General features: G+C 43.4%; 1 protein-coding gene across 4 annotated transcripts in view; it reads right to left on the bottom strand.

Moving 5' to 3' along the window:
- znf536 (zinc finger protein 536) overlaps positions 1-15,851 on the bottom strand; it is a 266,047-nt gene that overhangs the window by 187,340 nt on the left and 62,856 nt on the right. For 3 of the 4 annotated variants that reach the window (XM_086072166.1, XM_086072170.1, XM_086072169.1), the window contains one exon: positions 12,065-12,140. In XM_086072166.1, coding sequence (XP_085928292.1) covers positions 12,065-12,140 — 76 coding nt within the window. Of the gene's footprint in view, positions 1-12,059; positions 12,141-15,851 lie in introns of all 4 variants that reach the window. The other variant, XM_086072167.1, reaches the window with a different exon arrangement.

Raw genomic sequence — 15,851 nt, 5'->3', positions numbered from 1 at the left:
CCATTATATTTCCTTTAGTAAAACATGTGGCAACATCCTATTTGCCGCAGTCAAATTCATTGGCCCCTTAAAATACTTCATTCGCCTTTGAGACACAAGATGGCTGCTGGGGCCACACGCACGCACGCGCGCGCACGCACGCACACACACATACATATATTATTTACATGGCGGAAACACTTTAAAAGATGCCGAGTTTCGTGCTGTGTCGAAAGCCAAAGTATAATAATGTGTTAAGGCGAGTTTTGAAAAAGGACAGAGATGGTTCTTGCCTAATAGATTTCGGAGTTTACTCCAACAAGAGGGACTTTCAAATCACTGTCCAATTTAAGTTTAGACACCATGGGGCCCCCAAGTCAACAGGGTGGGATGTACAAGGGTTGCTGGGACTAAAAAACAGCAAAACTTCTATTTTCCTGTCATTGAAATTGAAGTTGTTTGCATCCAGCTGGGATAGGCTCCAGCAACCCCCGCGACCCTTGTGAGGACAAGCGGTACAGAAAATGGATGGATGGATGGATGGATGCCATCCAGGCTTTATTTCCTGACTGTCATCCGCATCGCAGTGAAAGGAAACGCCGAGATTTCTTAAGCTGGAACTCAGGGGCACCAAATACAATGAAAACAGCAGGGGCCCCAAAATGGAACCCTGTGGAACACCATACGACGGTGGGACAGAGTGCAACCAATGGCGAACACAAAAAAGTGCTGCCTGGCAATAGGATCTAAACCAGCGACTTTCTCTGACACAAGTTTATGTCTGACTTTTTTTTTTTTTTCCAAAACGATCAGATCAAATCTTTATAAAACATATTGATATTGAAAAAAAAAAAAAAAAAAGGACAGACCTGGACACCTTTACTGTATAATATGTTGTGGGCATATAGATAAATATGTACATATGTAAAGAGCACCGATCTTAGTGAATAATAACGTTGAGCAGCTGGAAAAGCCTCCAAAGCGCTGCGTGGATGTCTCGGCCTTCGCCCGCCGCGCCGGGAAATCCTCTGCCGCGTCTAATCTACTCCCAGCCAGCTGTATCGCGGGGTTCCCATCCACGAGCGCTCGCGGGATTCCAAAGATGTCGGCGGCGACGACGTCTCACTCCCGCTCCCCGCCTCGCCTCTTCCCCCGTCGCCGTGTCACTTTTTAAACACATATATCAGAGAGGCGGCGGCGGCACTGAAGCGGCGTTCCGTGTCAAAAGGTACAAAACGGAAAGATCACAGGCGAGCGCGAATGAATCCTTAAAGGACGTCTCCTCCGATGGGCTGGCGGCGTTTTCAAAGCCTCCGCAGCTGCGCGCCGGCGTTCCTAATCTGGCGGCCTGTCAGTTACTCGTGTTCCCTGGGAAAAATGTGTGTGTGTGTGTGTGGGGGGGGCGAAAAAGCACTTTTTCCCCCCCAAAACACAACGAGTGAGCGAGTGGAGGAATCAAAGCGTGAATATTAAGCGGCGAGATAAGGAGCGAGGAGGCTTTTGTGAGGAGGAGTGATTCATGTGCTCTCCGCGTGCACTCTGACCTCCGCGCGTTATCGGCGTGAAGCCGCCATGATAGCGACGGTGCCCGCCGCCCCCCCCCCCCTCCCCCACCTACAGCCGCACCTGCTGCACAGGCGGAATTATTACAGCAGGTCAAAGGTGGAGCGTTATCGGAGAGCGATTGACGGCAAGGATGTGAAACGATGCAAATTAAAGATGAAGTTCATTTTTAATTTAGCATTTCAAGTCGTTTGATGGAATTTTAATGATCTTTTTGCAAGATTGTCAAATTACAATTTGTCCTGGAAGCCATTTGGGACCTTCTTTTTCTTTTGATCGTCGTCTGACTTCAGAGGCGAATTTGGAATTCATCTGGAATTTTGTATTTGGAATCTGGAATTCCTCATCAATTATTGTTATAATTAATTGACGGAGCAGATGAGAAATGATGGAGATGAAAGCCCAAAGTCAGTTTAATTTGAGCATTTTAGGTCGATTTGATGGAATTTTAATGATTATTCAATTCCCTAAACGCTATTTGGAATGTTATTTCAAAAAATTTGATTACTTATTTATTTATTCAATAGGACAAATTTGGGATTTAAGATGGAAGGTCTAAAGGAACAAATGCTGATTTCCCAAACGGAATAATAAAAACAATAATAATGTAATACAATAAAACATAATGGAAATATGAATATGAAGTCTTTTCAGGTTATAAAACAGTCGTACGTGGAAATTTGTTTTTGAAATTCTGTGTGTGGGATTGTGCACATGGAATTTCATAACTGGAAAAGAATACTTCTTCTTTTGCATTTGGAAGAATGTACCTGAATTTCAATATCTGGAATTTTCTATCTGTCTTGAATTTTGCATTCAGAATTTTATATTTCGATTTCCCAGTCGTCCTTTTGTTTAGTTTTATATGCCGCTGAATCGCAGGCGAGAGATAGTTTACACTGTGGACTGATGTCGCGTTTCGTACCTGCAATTTCTTATCTAGATATTTTTTTTTCTTTTATCTAGGACTTCAATGGAGTACTCCGAAATTCGTAATTGTGACTGATCTGGAATTTCCGGTGCTTCCTCTCCGTATCAACGTATGTATTTTTCCTTACCATTTTCACGTGCCATATTCCCAATAAGACCACCTTATGGTACTTGTGAGTTTGCAACGTGGTTCGTTTTGCACGCAGCGTCCATTTTGGGAAGCAATTCGATGCTCCTCGGAAAGGCCTCCGCCAAGGAAGACGAAACAAGATGTTGTGTAAAAGGATTATCTTCATATTGCAAAGTAGCGGAAGGGTTAAAAACACACAAGATGTCCAAAAACAAGTCTTAATCCCAGAGAGCTGCCTGTAGTGTCCGTGTGAATGCGTGCGAGCGTGTGTGAGCGTGTGTGTGTGCGTGCGCGCGCGCGCTTGTATCCGACATGTGTAACGTCCCGAGCGAGGCTCTTCCCTGGCAGGGACCAGATTGCGGGGGCCGGTCGGGGCCTGTCAGAACCGGTCGAGCCCCCATGAGGAGTCACAGCCTCCATTTAGCTTCCTGATCCCGTGCAAACGAGCGACCCCCACCCCCTTCCCCCCCCCCCCCCCGCCCCCGCCTCTTAGCGTGTTAGCGTGCTAGCAGTGTCTGGCAAACGCTCAATTTCCATCCGTGTCTTTTTTATTCCCGCCTGCTGCTGCCCTACCAACGCTGCAGCTTCTCCCTCCCGTCGTCCCATTTGTGAAAGGCTGCTTATCTGCCTCACTCGGTGCTGCTGTTTTGGTTAGCAACAGAGTTTAAATGGGACCAGAAGTTTTGTCTTTGATGTCCCTGTGTGGGTTAGGGGTCTGGGTCAAGTTTAAGGGTTACTGCCATGTACTCCACAAGATTCACTTTTTATTCATATCAGAGATTGTTTATGTGCCTCTGTACTGCTGTTTTGGTTAGCAACAGAAGTTCCAAAGGGTTCAACAGTTGTTTTCATTCATGTCCGTGCGTGGGGTAGGTTCCATGCTTGGTACCACTAAATACTGGTTATGGCTAACTAGTTGGGTGCCAGCCCCCAGTCCTAGCAGGGTAAGTTTAGGCTTGGTTAGGGTTAATTGGTTCAGAGTTAATTGGGGTTGGAGTTTTAGGTTCAGGGTTAAGTTTAGCATGGAGGTTTGCGGACTAGATGGGTGCCTTGTCTTTGCGTATAATTGTTTGCTCAGGTTTCCAGTTGGTTAGGGTTATAGTTTAGGATTGGGGTTTGGATTATCTGTCAGTACTCGTCAGTTTTAGCCTGTCTGTGCTTGAAGTTCGCATTAAAGGTGGAAAACAATTCCAATCATTTGAACAGGGGTGTGTAGACTTTTTATATGCACTGTACGTGTTAGGTTTGGTTATGTTTCGGGCTTTTCAGGTTTGGATGGGTTAACTTGAACCCGAGCTATTGATGTCAGCTAACTAGGTGTGTGTCGGACCCCCATTTAGTGCGTTAGCAGTCGCCGGCAAACCTTCAATTCCCATCCGAGTCTTTTGTATCCACTTCTGTTTCTGCTGCTGTCTTCTTGCCCTAACCATGCCCCCCCATCCGCCCCCTTCGACTCCCCCCCCCCCCAACCACATACCCTACCGCATCATTCCCTTTCCCTTCCTCCCTCCCTCCTTCCTTCCTTCCCTCTCCGTTGAACAACACAACACAGCGGAGTCGTTAGGACCCTCTCTTCATTACTTGAAAAAAGCAATCATTAGACACCAGAGTATATACGTAATTAGAAAATCACTTCCTTTGCAATGGCGGCTAAGTAGTTTACATACTGTAATTACAGGGACAAAATCAATTTTTAATCATTTCACTGATTGGGCTCATCAGCTCAGTAGGAACATTGTATCCTGCTTGTTGTGCCGCCGCCACCGCCGCAACATCTGGGCTAAAACAATTAGCCTTTTGTGGAGCACGCCGCCGTTAGCGCCGCAGCACCGCCTCGTGTCTCCACTTTGCGCCCGTCTCGAAGATGCCGTTTGGACAGCGGCGGCCCGTACGGTTGGTACCCTGGACCTTCTGCACCGATTGACATGACTTAGTCCACAACGAGCTCGGCAAAAATGATGAAAACACTGTGCCACGAACGTCATCTGGAACAGTTCAAGGTCAATAATTAACTAATAGCGTGACAAAAAGGTCAGACAGAAGGTTATCAAAAAAAAAAGTATGAAAAATATTGGAAATTGCTTTGAAATCTTCTGCCATTGAATGATTTAAATGTTTTAATCTGTGCAGATTGCTACAGAAGTTTGGACTCAAACATGACAACCAATCAGAGAAAGGAAAAATATGACATCATCGTGGCCGCATGAGGATGAAGTTCAAATCCAACTGCTGGGCCAGCACTTTTGATTCTGAAGGCACATTAGGTTTACATGGCAACACATGACGGCTGAAATCGAATTCGCCAAAAAAAAAAAAAAAACATTAGCTCCACATGGGACGCTACGAAATGAAGACAACAGGCTCTTTTCAAAGAGCATGACTACCACAGCGCCCCCCCTCCTTCCCCCTTGACCCCCCTCACCCTCAAACCCCTCCCATCCCGCCCTTGACTTGGACACTGTGATGGCGATGAATCAATACGCTATAAAAAGAAGCGCACAGCCAGAGAGGAGGTGGATAAAAACAACATATTGCTCTTTATAACACCTCTTGTTGTTTTTTATCCTGCCTGGTGCTTTTTTTCCCCGTCTTCCTTTTTTTTTCTCTCCAAAAACCCTTTGGAATGAGGCCCTGCAGAGATGTCACCTTGCTTACCGCGTGCGCTAACACGCCAACACGCCAACACGCACCGACAGACTTTGAGGGAAAAAATAGCCACTTCAACGCTCACAATTCTTTCAAAACAATTGGAAATGGAAAGTGTAACTACAATCTAATAATAATAATAATAATAATAATAATAATAATAATAATAATAATAAAATAAAAATAAAAATAAAAATAAAAATAAAAATAAAAATAAAAATAAAAATAAAAATAAAAATAAAAATAAAAATAAAAATAAAAATAAAAATAAAAATAAAAATAAAAATAAAAATTAAAATAATGTTGATTTCACTAATTAATGCACCTAATATAAAAGCATATGTGTGTGTGCGTGCGTGCGTGCGTGCGGCATCATCGGCTAATCAAACGCTTTGTATTCGTGTGTGAAGGCAGGCGATCGATGGGCATTAGCTTCAACTCTCTCGCTCACTTTGAAACTCAGGAAATCACATTTCAAGAGGGGGAAGCGAGGGTCCGGAGGGCCGGGAGGGGGGGGGGGGGGGCGACGAGGGCTTGAAGAAATCGGTTAATGCATTGATCACCGGGGCCTGTATGCAAATCACATTTTTGCCGATCGATGACCTTCATTAACGGCTTCATTTTAGCCCCGCGCATCCGCTATCCCGTTAGCCGCTGCTAACCTCACGGATGATGCGCGTCGCCATGGCGCCGAGCACGCACGTAAATTCCTAGAATTCAATTTGACCCTGAGCCAGCCAGCAGTAAAACATGAGCGGCAAACGTCCCCCACGCGCTATATTTATTTATGACTACACACTTTATTGCAAATATACACTACACCCATCTCCACCCAGCTCGATTGTGCTCAATTTTGTACAGTCGGTGTTATTGTCAGCTAACACGTTTCTGCTTTTTAATTTTGCTAATTGGCACGGTAGATGTTGACTCTTCTGTGCTAACTATTCCGATTACTAAATGCTACTTTCTTAGCTCCAGACATGTGTTTATGCTACTTGCTAATTAGATGTGCTAAAGTTAGGGGTTATGTCTGCACTAAAGTGCTGTAAATAATATAAAATAATAACAATAAAAGTAAAACGATAGACAACCAAACTAAATCTCCTTCTTCACTCAAAATATGCCATAGTTCCTCCTTTCAATTGTTCTTCGATAACTATTGTATTTGCTAATGATGTCAGCAAACTAGATGAGTTTCTGCTAATGCTAATTAGCGGCACAAGCTTTTCATGCTAACTTCTGCATTGCTCCCGATGGCTCAGTGATTGAGGTCGTTAGAGCTTTAAAATACTTGAGCATCTTAATTGATGCATGATTGTCTTTTAAGCCTCACATTGATTCTCTTGTAAAAAAAAACAACAACAAAAAAACGGTGCCTTAAGTCCGTTGTGTTTTTCGTTCCATGCAAGGAAGAGACTTGTGGCTGCAACATTTCTTCCTGTGCTTGATTATGGAGACTTTTTATACTCGCATGCACCCGCCAAAGCTACATATGTTGGATTCTGTTTTTCATGCCTTCCTTGTGTTTCATAACAAACTATGGTCCACAAACTCATCACTGTGAACTTGATTCCCGGCTTGGATGGCCTGCTTTGGACACTCGTCGGCTGACACGCTGGTACAGGTTTATTTTCAAGGGGACTCATAGGGTTACTCCCTCCATACTGATGGACCTGACTCTCTTCATTCTCAGGACATCGATTAGAATTTTTTACAAAATAATTCAACTTCCAGATCTCATAACTTTGTCTCAGTTTGATGCCATTTTAAAGTCATTAACATGTTGCTGTTTTTAATTCACTGTTTTAACTGTATGTAATGTTGTGTTGTGTTGCGCCTCTTGGCCAGGACTCCCTTGAAAAAAGCGATTACATGCTCACTTGCTAACTAATAATAACGCATCAGATTTATATAGCGCTTTTTTAGACGATGAAAAACGCTTTACAATGGTATGGATACATTATTCATGCACTCACACATTCACACTGTGGTGGCGGTTAGCTACTTAAGTAGCCACAGCTGCCCTGGGGCAGGCTGACGGAAGCGTGGCTGCCAGTGTGCGCCTACGGCCCCTCCTACCACCACCAAACCTTCCATACACCAGCGTAGAGTAGCACTGGAGGCAATGCGTGGGAAGTGCCTTGCCCAAGGACACGACGACACATGACTTGGGGATCGAACAGCCGACCTTCTGGTTACGGGTCTCCATGGCCGCCACCGTAACTATCCAAGCTACTGATGTCAGCTCAATGAATAAACCAATTCTGGTTGCTAATTAGTTGTGCTCATGTTTGGTCCAACTTTGCTTGTCATTGATAGAAGCCAACGAAACAAGCTCATAGTCTTCAATAATTAAATGTGCAAGTGTTTTGCTAACTATTGAATCTACTATATGCTCAGTTGCTAACAATTGTAGCAACTGATGTCAGCCGACTAGATAATCTTCTGCTATGTAGACTAGCGCGCGTCCAAAGCTAACTATTATACTAGCTACAGACAAACTATACGGTGAAGAGCAAGATTACACGTTTTCGATGTAATCTTTCAGCAGGTTGCCTTAACCTTTCACTCACTTGCTGCTGCAAATGCTAATCTGACTAGCGGCGGCTTGCTAACCAGCGAGAGTCGGTGAACAATATCCATTTATTGAAATAATTATTGGTCCCAAAATGCTCTTTAGTGCTTTTGCTTTGAAGCGAGCGAGCGTTTTGGATGCTCGGCGTTGGGGGCTTTGGAGGTTTGGGAAGGGGGGGGGGGGTCGAGGGGGGATCGAGGAGACTGAGGGGGGCCGCGGATTGGCGGGTGGGCTTTGCTCATTTGGAGAGCTTTAGCAATTATACAATTAGTCAGGAATGTAGGCCAGCGGACCCTGGATAACAAGTTCCCTCACTCGCTTTCTAGTTAGCTTCTCTAAACAGGAAGTCAATTCATTTACAGCAAAAGTGGCGCTGCCCCCCGCCCCTCCGCCCGCTGCCCCGTTCCCCCCTCAGGAGGTGCGTCATCCTCAAGCTACGCGGCGGCTCTAATAGATGACGTGACAGGTCACTTAGGTCTTTTCTCCCAGCATGCCTCAAAAGTCTATTAACAATGTAGCCCCCAGTCTCTTCCCCCTTTTGTTTTGCTAACATAAATTGGTTGATGACGAAGGGCAAATTATTTTGTAATTACGACGTTCCCTGTGCTAGGCCATGGTGGATATATGCAGCACGCATGTAGCCTACTAATCACCTCGGCTAGCTACGCAATTAGCGTGCTAACTTTGAAACTTACAGTGGGTAGCAGCTAGCAAGACAACACACATGTTTGCCATGCTACATAAACATATGCTCTATTAAGAACATGACTGATAGTATGCTAGTCTACCATGTAGCAAACATGCTAACATCAAATAATGTACTGACCTTTCAAACATAATTAAGGAAAGTGTAACTAAATTAAACTGTATTTATAAAGTTTACAGCACATTAGCATGTTGCGTGTAAGTAGCCGCAATCACACATTAGTTTGTGTTAGCCTCTGTTCCATGCTCCTTGTGAGTGTTTACATTTTATATTTGTGTGTTTCATTGGTTGTGCCGGTCAAAAAAGCGAAAGTGCATTGGCGACATTGGCTCTCCTTTCCCACTTGTCAGGGCATTGAAGTACTTTAGCCCATTGAGGCCTAAAGCGACTGGCAAAACCTGCCTCTAAAACCTATGGGTGACTTTTGAGTCATCCCCGAAAACCTGAAGTTTTCCTGGAAATTCAACAATATATAAAAAATAATTGATATCTCAGCTCCTGAAGCAAATAGAAGCATACTAAAATAAAACATGTTCGAACTTACACCTGTGGCGTTGACACAAACCTCAGTTTATTATTATAAACCCTCTCGTGCATATTCGGATGCATTTCATCGGCTAAGAAACCAAGAATTGGTCAAAACACAGCAAAATGACATATCCGCGCCCCCGCGGGTTTAAAAGGAGAAGCGCGGTCATGCGCTCTCGACTTTAATGGGTTAAAGTGCCCATATTTTTTCACTTTGCGCGCGTATCAGAAGGTCGCTCGTAACACCATTTTTGGAACGCAACACAATGCAAATAAAATTTAATTTGGGGCACTCTTAAATCAAGCTAGCACTATATTAGCAATGGGACATGTTTTATGAACCAATCACCTTGAAGATTCCATTGTTTGACTAGCAAAGCATATCAGTTAGCTTAGCTACCAAAAGTGCCCGCCTAGCTACAGAAGACACAATGCTACATCTACAACGTTGGCATCTGCTACGTGGCCACAGAAGGAACCATCCGAGTGTCATCTGTCGCCAGGCTACTTTGCCGTAATCTGCGTGTACTGATTAGGACTACACGCACAAAAGCTCTTAAATAATTATCCTGCCATGTAAAAAAAGAAAAAAAAGAAGCTAATAATTATCATCATTAACTCCCGCCAAGTGTGACACTTGTCCCGCAAATGAAGGCTGTCAGATGAAGACGTGAAGAGACTTCCGCCGGGATGCCAATCACGTCTTATTTATACCCACCGAGCAGCTGAACCTCTAACTGCTAACTGAGCCCCCGAGATGCTAAGGACGCAGAGAAAAAAGAAAATGGACCAGGCACCATGCCCCAACTAAGATGGTGTCCTGATGATGTCATATTTGGGAACGTTCAAACGAAGAAAAGGTCGCCGTGTGGGCTTTGACAGCTCCGTTCGCGACAGCGACCACATTTGGAGAGCGGACCGGAAGCGAGCGGGGTCTGCTACAAATTATTATTTTTTGTATTAGTTGAATAAACATGTTTTTGAATGTTTTAAGGGTGGTGTGTCTGCTTTGCAGTGAGGAAAGATCCATCATGAGTTTCCCAGAGAAAAAAAAAAGAAGAAGAAGCTTGCATTGATTTGGAATTTAGCGCAGATCAATTTTCACAAACTGCCTTGAACCCAGCGCGCACACCCCTCTTGCGAATGCCCTCTCCCCAACCCCCCTCTTATGAACTCCTCCTTTCTCTCTTTACAATCATATGTATTATATTTATATTTGCAACGTGACTCATACTAAATTCCATCATGGACATATGAGATGATTCAACAGAACAAAACGAATCACTATTCCAAAATGCCACAGGCTCAACATATTTTCCACAAGGACAATGACAATAATAGCAAAAATACTGCAAGATGAAAAAATAAATATGGAAAAATTTGTATTAAACAAAAAAAATGTAAAAATCTGGACAATTAAGATAATAAAAATGCATTTGGGTTGTTAAAGTTATTTATAAATGATTGTGTTATTAGAACATGAAAAATATTGATAACAAACTAGGGATAAGGTTAAAAAGTAGGGTCACCATTAGGTGGTGTGCATACTGTAAATAAAAAGACAAAAAACAAACTCACACGCATGCACATATTCACAAAAGAGAGACAGCAATGATGATGACATGTTGAATCGGTAAGATTACCCAATAAACAATACTGAGCTCTCTCTTAAAAAAAAATTAAAAAAATAAATAAAAATGTGATATAGAGCTTGATACATAAAGTGCAACTATTCAAACAGTTTGATTTACTCGCATCTGTTAAATAAATATGATTTTCTGGTTAAATAACAAATCGGTCTTAATTTACATGCTTACATATATTTATATTGCGAGAGCCGTGCAATAAAATAATGTTTGCTGTAGATCTATTGTGTATATATATGAATGAGATTTCAATAAATTATTGATAAATTATTATTATTGGATGATAATAATAATAATAATAATAATATGAAATATGAGCAGTGGAGCTTGTTCAATTTCCAAAAACTAAACTTGATGATGTTCAAATTTTCATAAACCTGCTTGCAAAATGCCATCACAATGCGGAACATTTTGTTCTGTCAAAGAGGCAATGAAACCACAATAACAATAACAATCCCACAATGCAATGCATCTTGCATTCATTCAACTCATGTACAACTGGTAGGCCTCATATTTACATGTTGATATTCATATTACTACGCAACGTCTGTTATCGCAAGCCACGTGTTCATCACAATTGACAAATTGTTTATGCATCAATCAAATGAAAAGAAAATGGCCGTCTGAATATGATGTTAGCAGATTGTTGGTTACACACACACACACACACGCTTATATGCGCACACACAAATAGTGGCGAGGGTCCAGCAGTAATCGTGTGCAACTATATGTGTTGTTATCACACTGAAAGATTGTTTTTCCCACGCAGGAAATGACGTCGGCGCTAACAAGCCGACACCCTCGTGAATTCAAATTCAACCGTGTTCTTGCTCAAACATACAACACATCATCTCTGAAGATCCCAATAAGATCGGCAGAGAACTGTGACAGAGCAAAATCGATGGCGCTGTCGTCATCACACAACGACAATCTCTCAAACGGACTACAAAGCCAACATAAACCGTCAAAATTGTGACTTTTCACAAGCTGTTCAAATACAGAAATGATTCCAAATCAGCAGAGCTCTCGTTTTTTTATCTTGCCATAACAATCCGTCAAGAACCAACAGTGTTACTGCTCTAATATTGAGAATATTGATGTCTCTCGTATTTAAATACAATTGATTGAGGAACATGTAGCGAATAATCCAAAATATTAGCATTCTTGTCACATCACAAGAATCCTTCAAAGTCTTCCCGAGACATGAAATGATGTCCGTATGTGCATTGCGACAGTTTGCAGGAAGAAACACAAACATCATCCCGGACATCTCATGTGTTCAATCAACAACTTATCAGGTCAAAAACAAAATTGATCAAATCGATTTTTTGTGATGACGGACATTTTCCATCTTACCTTACCTGTTGACGGACACCGATCGCTAGCTCGTTAGCTGTCGCCGCGCTGCAGGAAGAAGACGGCCAGCCAACGCCAAGGCTGCAAGGCAAAGCATATTTACGGTCAATTCATTTGAAGCCTGGCAACAACGACAACAGCAACAAGCTAGCTGCACTGCTAAATGACAGCATTTTCTGTGGTTGGTGTGCTAACTTATAGCAGCATAGCATCCTGACGAGAAAAAGGATTTGACATTTTTCCCTGTTGTCGGGTAATATTTTCAATGGAGAGGGGCGGAAATGCTAACAGTTGGTGCGCTTACATATCTCAAAATAGCCACTTGAGTGCATAAAGTGCTAAACAGAGGACATTTTGCGATTATTCGATAAAATGCTAGCATGATCAAATTCTGATGGCCCAGAAGGCCCGTTCCAAACTCAAAGACGATGCAGTGGAAACTAAGGAGGAAATTATATAATCATAAAACTTTTTTTTATTTAAATCTAATGTTTTGCTTTATCTCTGGCTTTTTTTTTGTTGCTTTCATTCCAAACGCAAGGACCCACTAAAACAAGGAATGTCCCTGTCGTCAGGTAATATTTGCAATGGAGAAGGGTGAAAATGCTAACATGCTAACAGTTGTTGCATTTGCATACAGCAAGGCAGGAACTTAAGAACATAAAGTGCTAAACAGGTGTCATTTTGTGCTTAATCGATAACGTGCTAACATGCTAATATTTCAGCTAACATACAGAAAGATAGAAACCTTTGAGTTTATATATATTTCAAATAGATTTTAAAATAAATAAATTAAAACTACTGATCAGTGCTACTTAACATGAAAACGAATAAAATGCTAACATGCTAACAGTCCAAACATATAGCTAGATAACACGCTATGCACTTAAAATTTTCTAAGGTAGGGTTAGTGTTTGTAAGCGGGACAAGAGTTTAATATTAATAACGTTTCTATTTCGCCGTAAACCATATATTACGGGTGGAGAAAAAAACTAAAAACATTGATTTTAAATGCATAAGAGCAAATGAAAAGAGATACAATGCTAACAGCTGGTGGGCTCACAAAGGGCAAGTCAAATGTTTATGAGATGTATTCCCCCTTATCAAATTGCTCATTTCAGGAGAATGTGTGTGTGTGTGTGGGGTGTGTGTGTGCGTGTGTGTGTGTGTGTGTGTGTGTGTTGCCTTAAAAGGTAGAAGCAAACTATTTTGACTGTAATGACGGTCCTGACGGAGAACACATGCAAAACAGAGCAGCTAACTCCCAATAGCATTGTGTGTCATTCTGCCTGTGTACTTGTGTGTGAGTGTGTGCGTTTAGGTGGGGGTGGGGGGGGGGGGGGGTCTCACGTTACAGGAGCATATGCGCTCAGTACTCAGGAAACACACACAACGCCTTTGGTGAACAAGGTAGTCGGAGGCCCCTGGGAGCCAATTTAGATTGTGACTTAAGGCAACATGATGGCTTTGTGCAAGTGTGTGTGTGTGCACGTGCGTGCGTGCGTGTGTGCGGGTGGCCCTCGTGCAGACCGCCCACCACATCTGCGCACACCCCCTCCCCGCGAGGAAGTCGTTAGCGGGACGACTTTTAAGCGCTAGCGCTTGATTGACGGCTGATCTTTGCGTCAAGTGGAACAACAACAAGACAACGAGGCACATTTGAATGCGCACGGCAAAAAACTTTGAGGATCGGCACCGGGCGTCGGCATGCAAATCAACAACCTAAGATTGGATCCTTTTTTTTGGCTTTTCTGCCGGCTAAAGCAGATCTGGCGTCCAGCGCACGTTGGCGTGCCAGTTAATGTAAAAAAAGGAGTTCACACATCTGCCGTCTTTCGGGCCTCCTCTTTTGGACGGCGCCGTTGCTCGCTCGCTCGCTCGGCCGGCTCGAGTGTGACGGAAGGGGAAAAAAAAAAAAAACCCTATTTGGAGGCCTTGTCACTTGTGATTAGGCGGCCGGCGTTCATGTTTGTGAGGAGGCTGAGTGCAGATGGCAGAGTGGAAGAAATGGATCACTAATTTTAACAATGATTAATGAACAGAGATGGAAAATGAATTACATCCCGGCACACACGCTCCAAAAACCCGCTGCCAGACACACAACCCTGCTCTGGATTATACATTCTGTGTGTGTGTGTGTGTGCGCGCGTGTGTGTGTGTATTGTACTTTCAACGTGTGTGTTCTGTGTTTTGATGTGTGTATCCCCCCCCCGCATCTTTTGTAGAATCAACAACACTTGACTGCTCTCGCCTTATTATTACTTTACTGCTTTAAAGTCGGATGCCTTCACGATAGTCGTTCCTGCCGCGTGCGCCGGCGTGAGCGCGCGTGTGAGCGCGTGTGTGGGATACATGGGGAACGGTTCGGGTACTTTTAATACGACTCACTAAAAATTTCGCATTGAAAGTGCTCCTAATATATATACAAATATATATGATGAGATTGCCTCGTTTAGATTTCTGATAAGTTTGCTTTCACTTTGTGTGAAATTGGTCGACATCCGCGCCCCCCCCTCCTGTGTCAGAACCTTTCACACTGAACAGTGACTTGGGAACAGTTTGCTGGTGCGCGCGTGTGTGTGTGTGTGTGTGTTAATGTATATTTTAATGGGCTCCAAGAGAAGCTTTTTCACGCCGCTAAGTGCCAACCACGACGGAGGCCAACGACTCATTCATCTGTTCACCCAACTGCTTTCTACACACGCGCGCACACACGCACGCACACACCTCCTCCGCATCCCTACACACACACAATATGTTAGCACACGCACACCTGAAAGAATGAATTTGTGTCTTGCGTCCTCCCTTGTTTCCTTCCCTTTTCCTTCCTTCCTAATTTCCTTCCTTCCTTCATCCATCCTACCTGTTCCTTCATTTGTCCGTATTCATTTTTCTTGTTTTTTCACTCCGTCCTTACTTCCTGCCATTTTCACGAGTTCATTTCCTCATTACTGTACAAACGTTATCCTTCATTCTTTAATTCTTTCGCTCCATTTTCATCCGCTGCTTCCTTCTTTGCTCCATGACTTCTCCCTTTTTTTTTTTTTACTTCCTACTTTCTCCCCCTCTTCCCCTCTTCTTTTTCTCCTTTATTTCCTTCTTGCATGTTTCTTACTCATTTCTTTCCATCCTTCTTTCAACCCTTCCCTTCCTGCATGCCAAACAAGATGTCTGCTCGGGCGTCTGGCACGTGCTAGCATTAGCACGACGGCTAAAGTAAATAAGAAGGATTCAGTCAGTTTGTTTGCGCCCCCCCCCCCCCCCCCCCCTTCGTGGCGCGGTGTAAAATTATATAAGGCTGGCAACATGGCTTAAAATTTTGTCGAGCTTTTTGAGAAAATCCCGCTTATGGTTGCCGCTCGGTGCCAAAAAGTTCATCTGGCCTGTAAATTTAAGCATGGATTACAAATATTCAAATCACGAGCTTACTGTTCAAATAAACATTTGCAGCAGCGAGTGGGGTTACGGGGGGTGAGGGTAAAAAGTTGCAAGGCACACACTTTGGCCATAATTCCTCCTCGGGGCACCGCCCATTTCCCTCGTCGCTAATAAAACAAGCACAAAGAGCGTTACAGCGAGGCGGGTTGGTGGGGGGTTTGGGGGGGCTCACTGGGAAGGGGGGGGGCTTGGTGGAAATGCGAAAACAAAAGTTGGGCCTCTTCTTGACGCTGCATAAACACACTTGATGAAATATGTCATTAATGTAATTGTAACCACCTCCTCCGCAATTACCGCAGCCAGGGTGGGCTCGTCGGCCGGGACAATAGGCCACCTTATTATTCAATGTGTGGG

Source organism: Leptonotus elevatus, chromosome 3 (genome assembly GCF_054856555.1).
Source record: "Leptonotus elevatus isolate MCC_2025b chromosome 3, RoL_Lele_1.0, whole genome shotgun sequence".
Lineage (NCBI taxonomy): Eukaryota > Metazoa > Chordata > Actinopteri > Syngnathiformes > Syngnathidae > Leptonotus > Leptonotus elevatus.
This window is presented reverse-complemented; position numbering and strand designations above follow the sequence as displayed.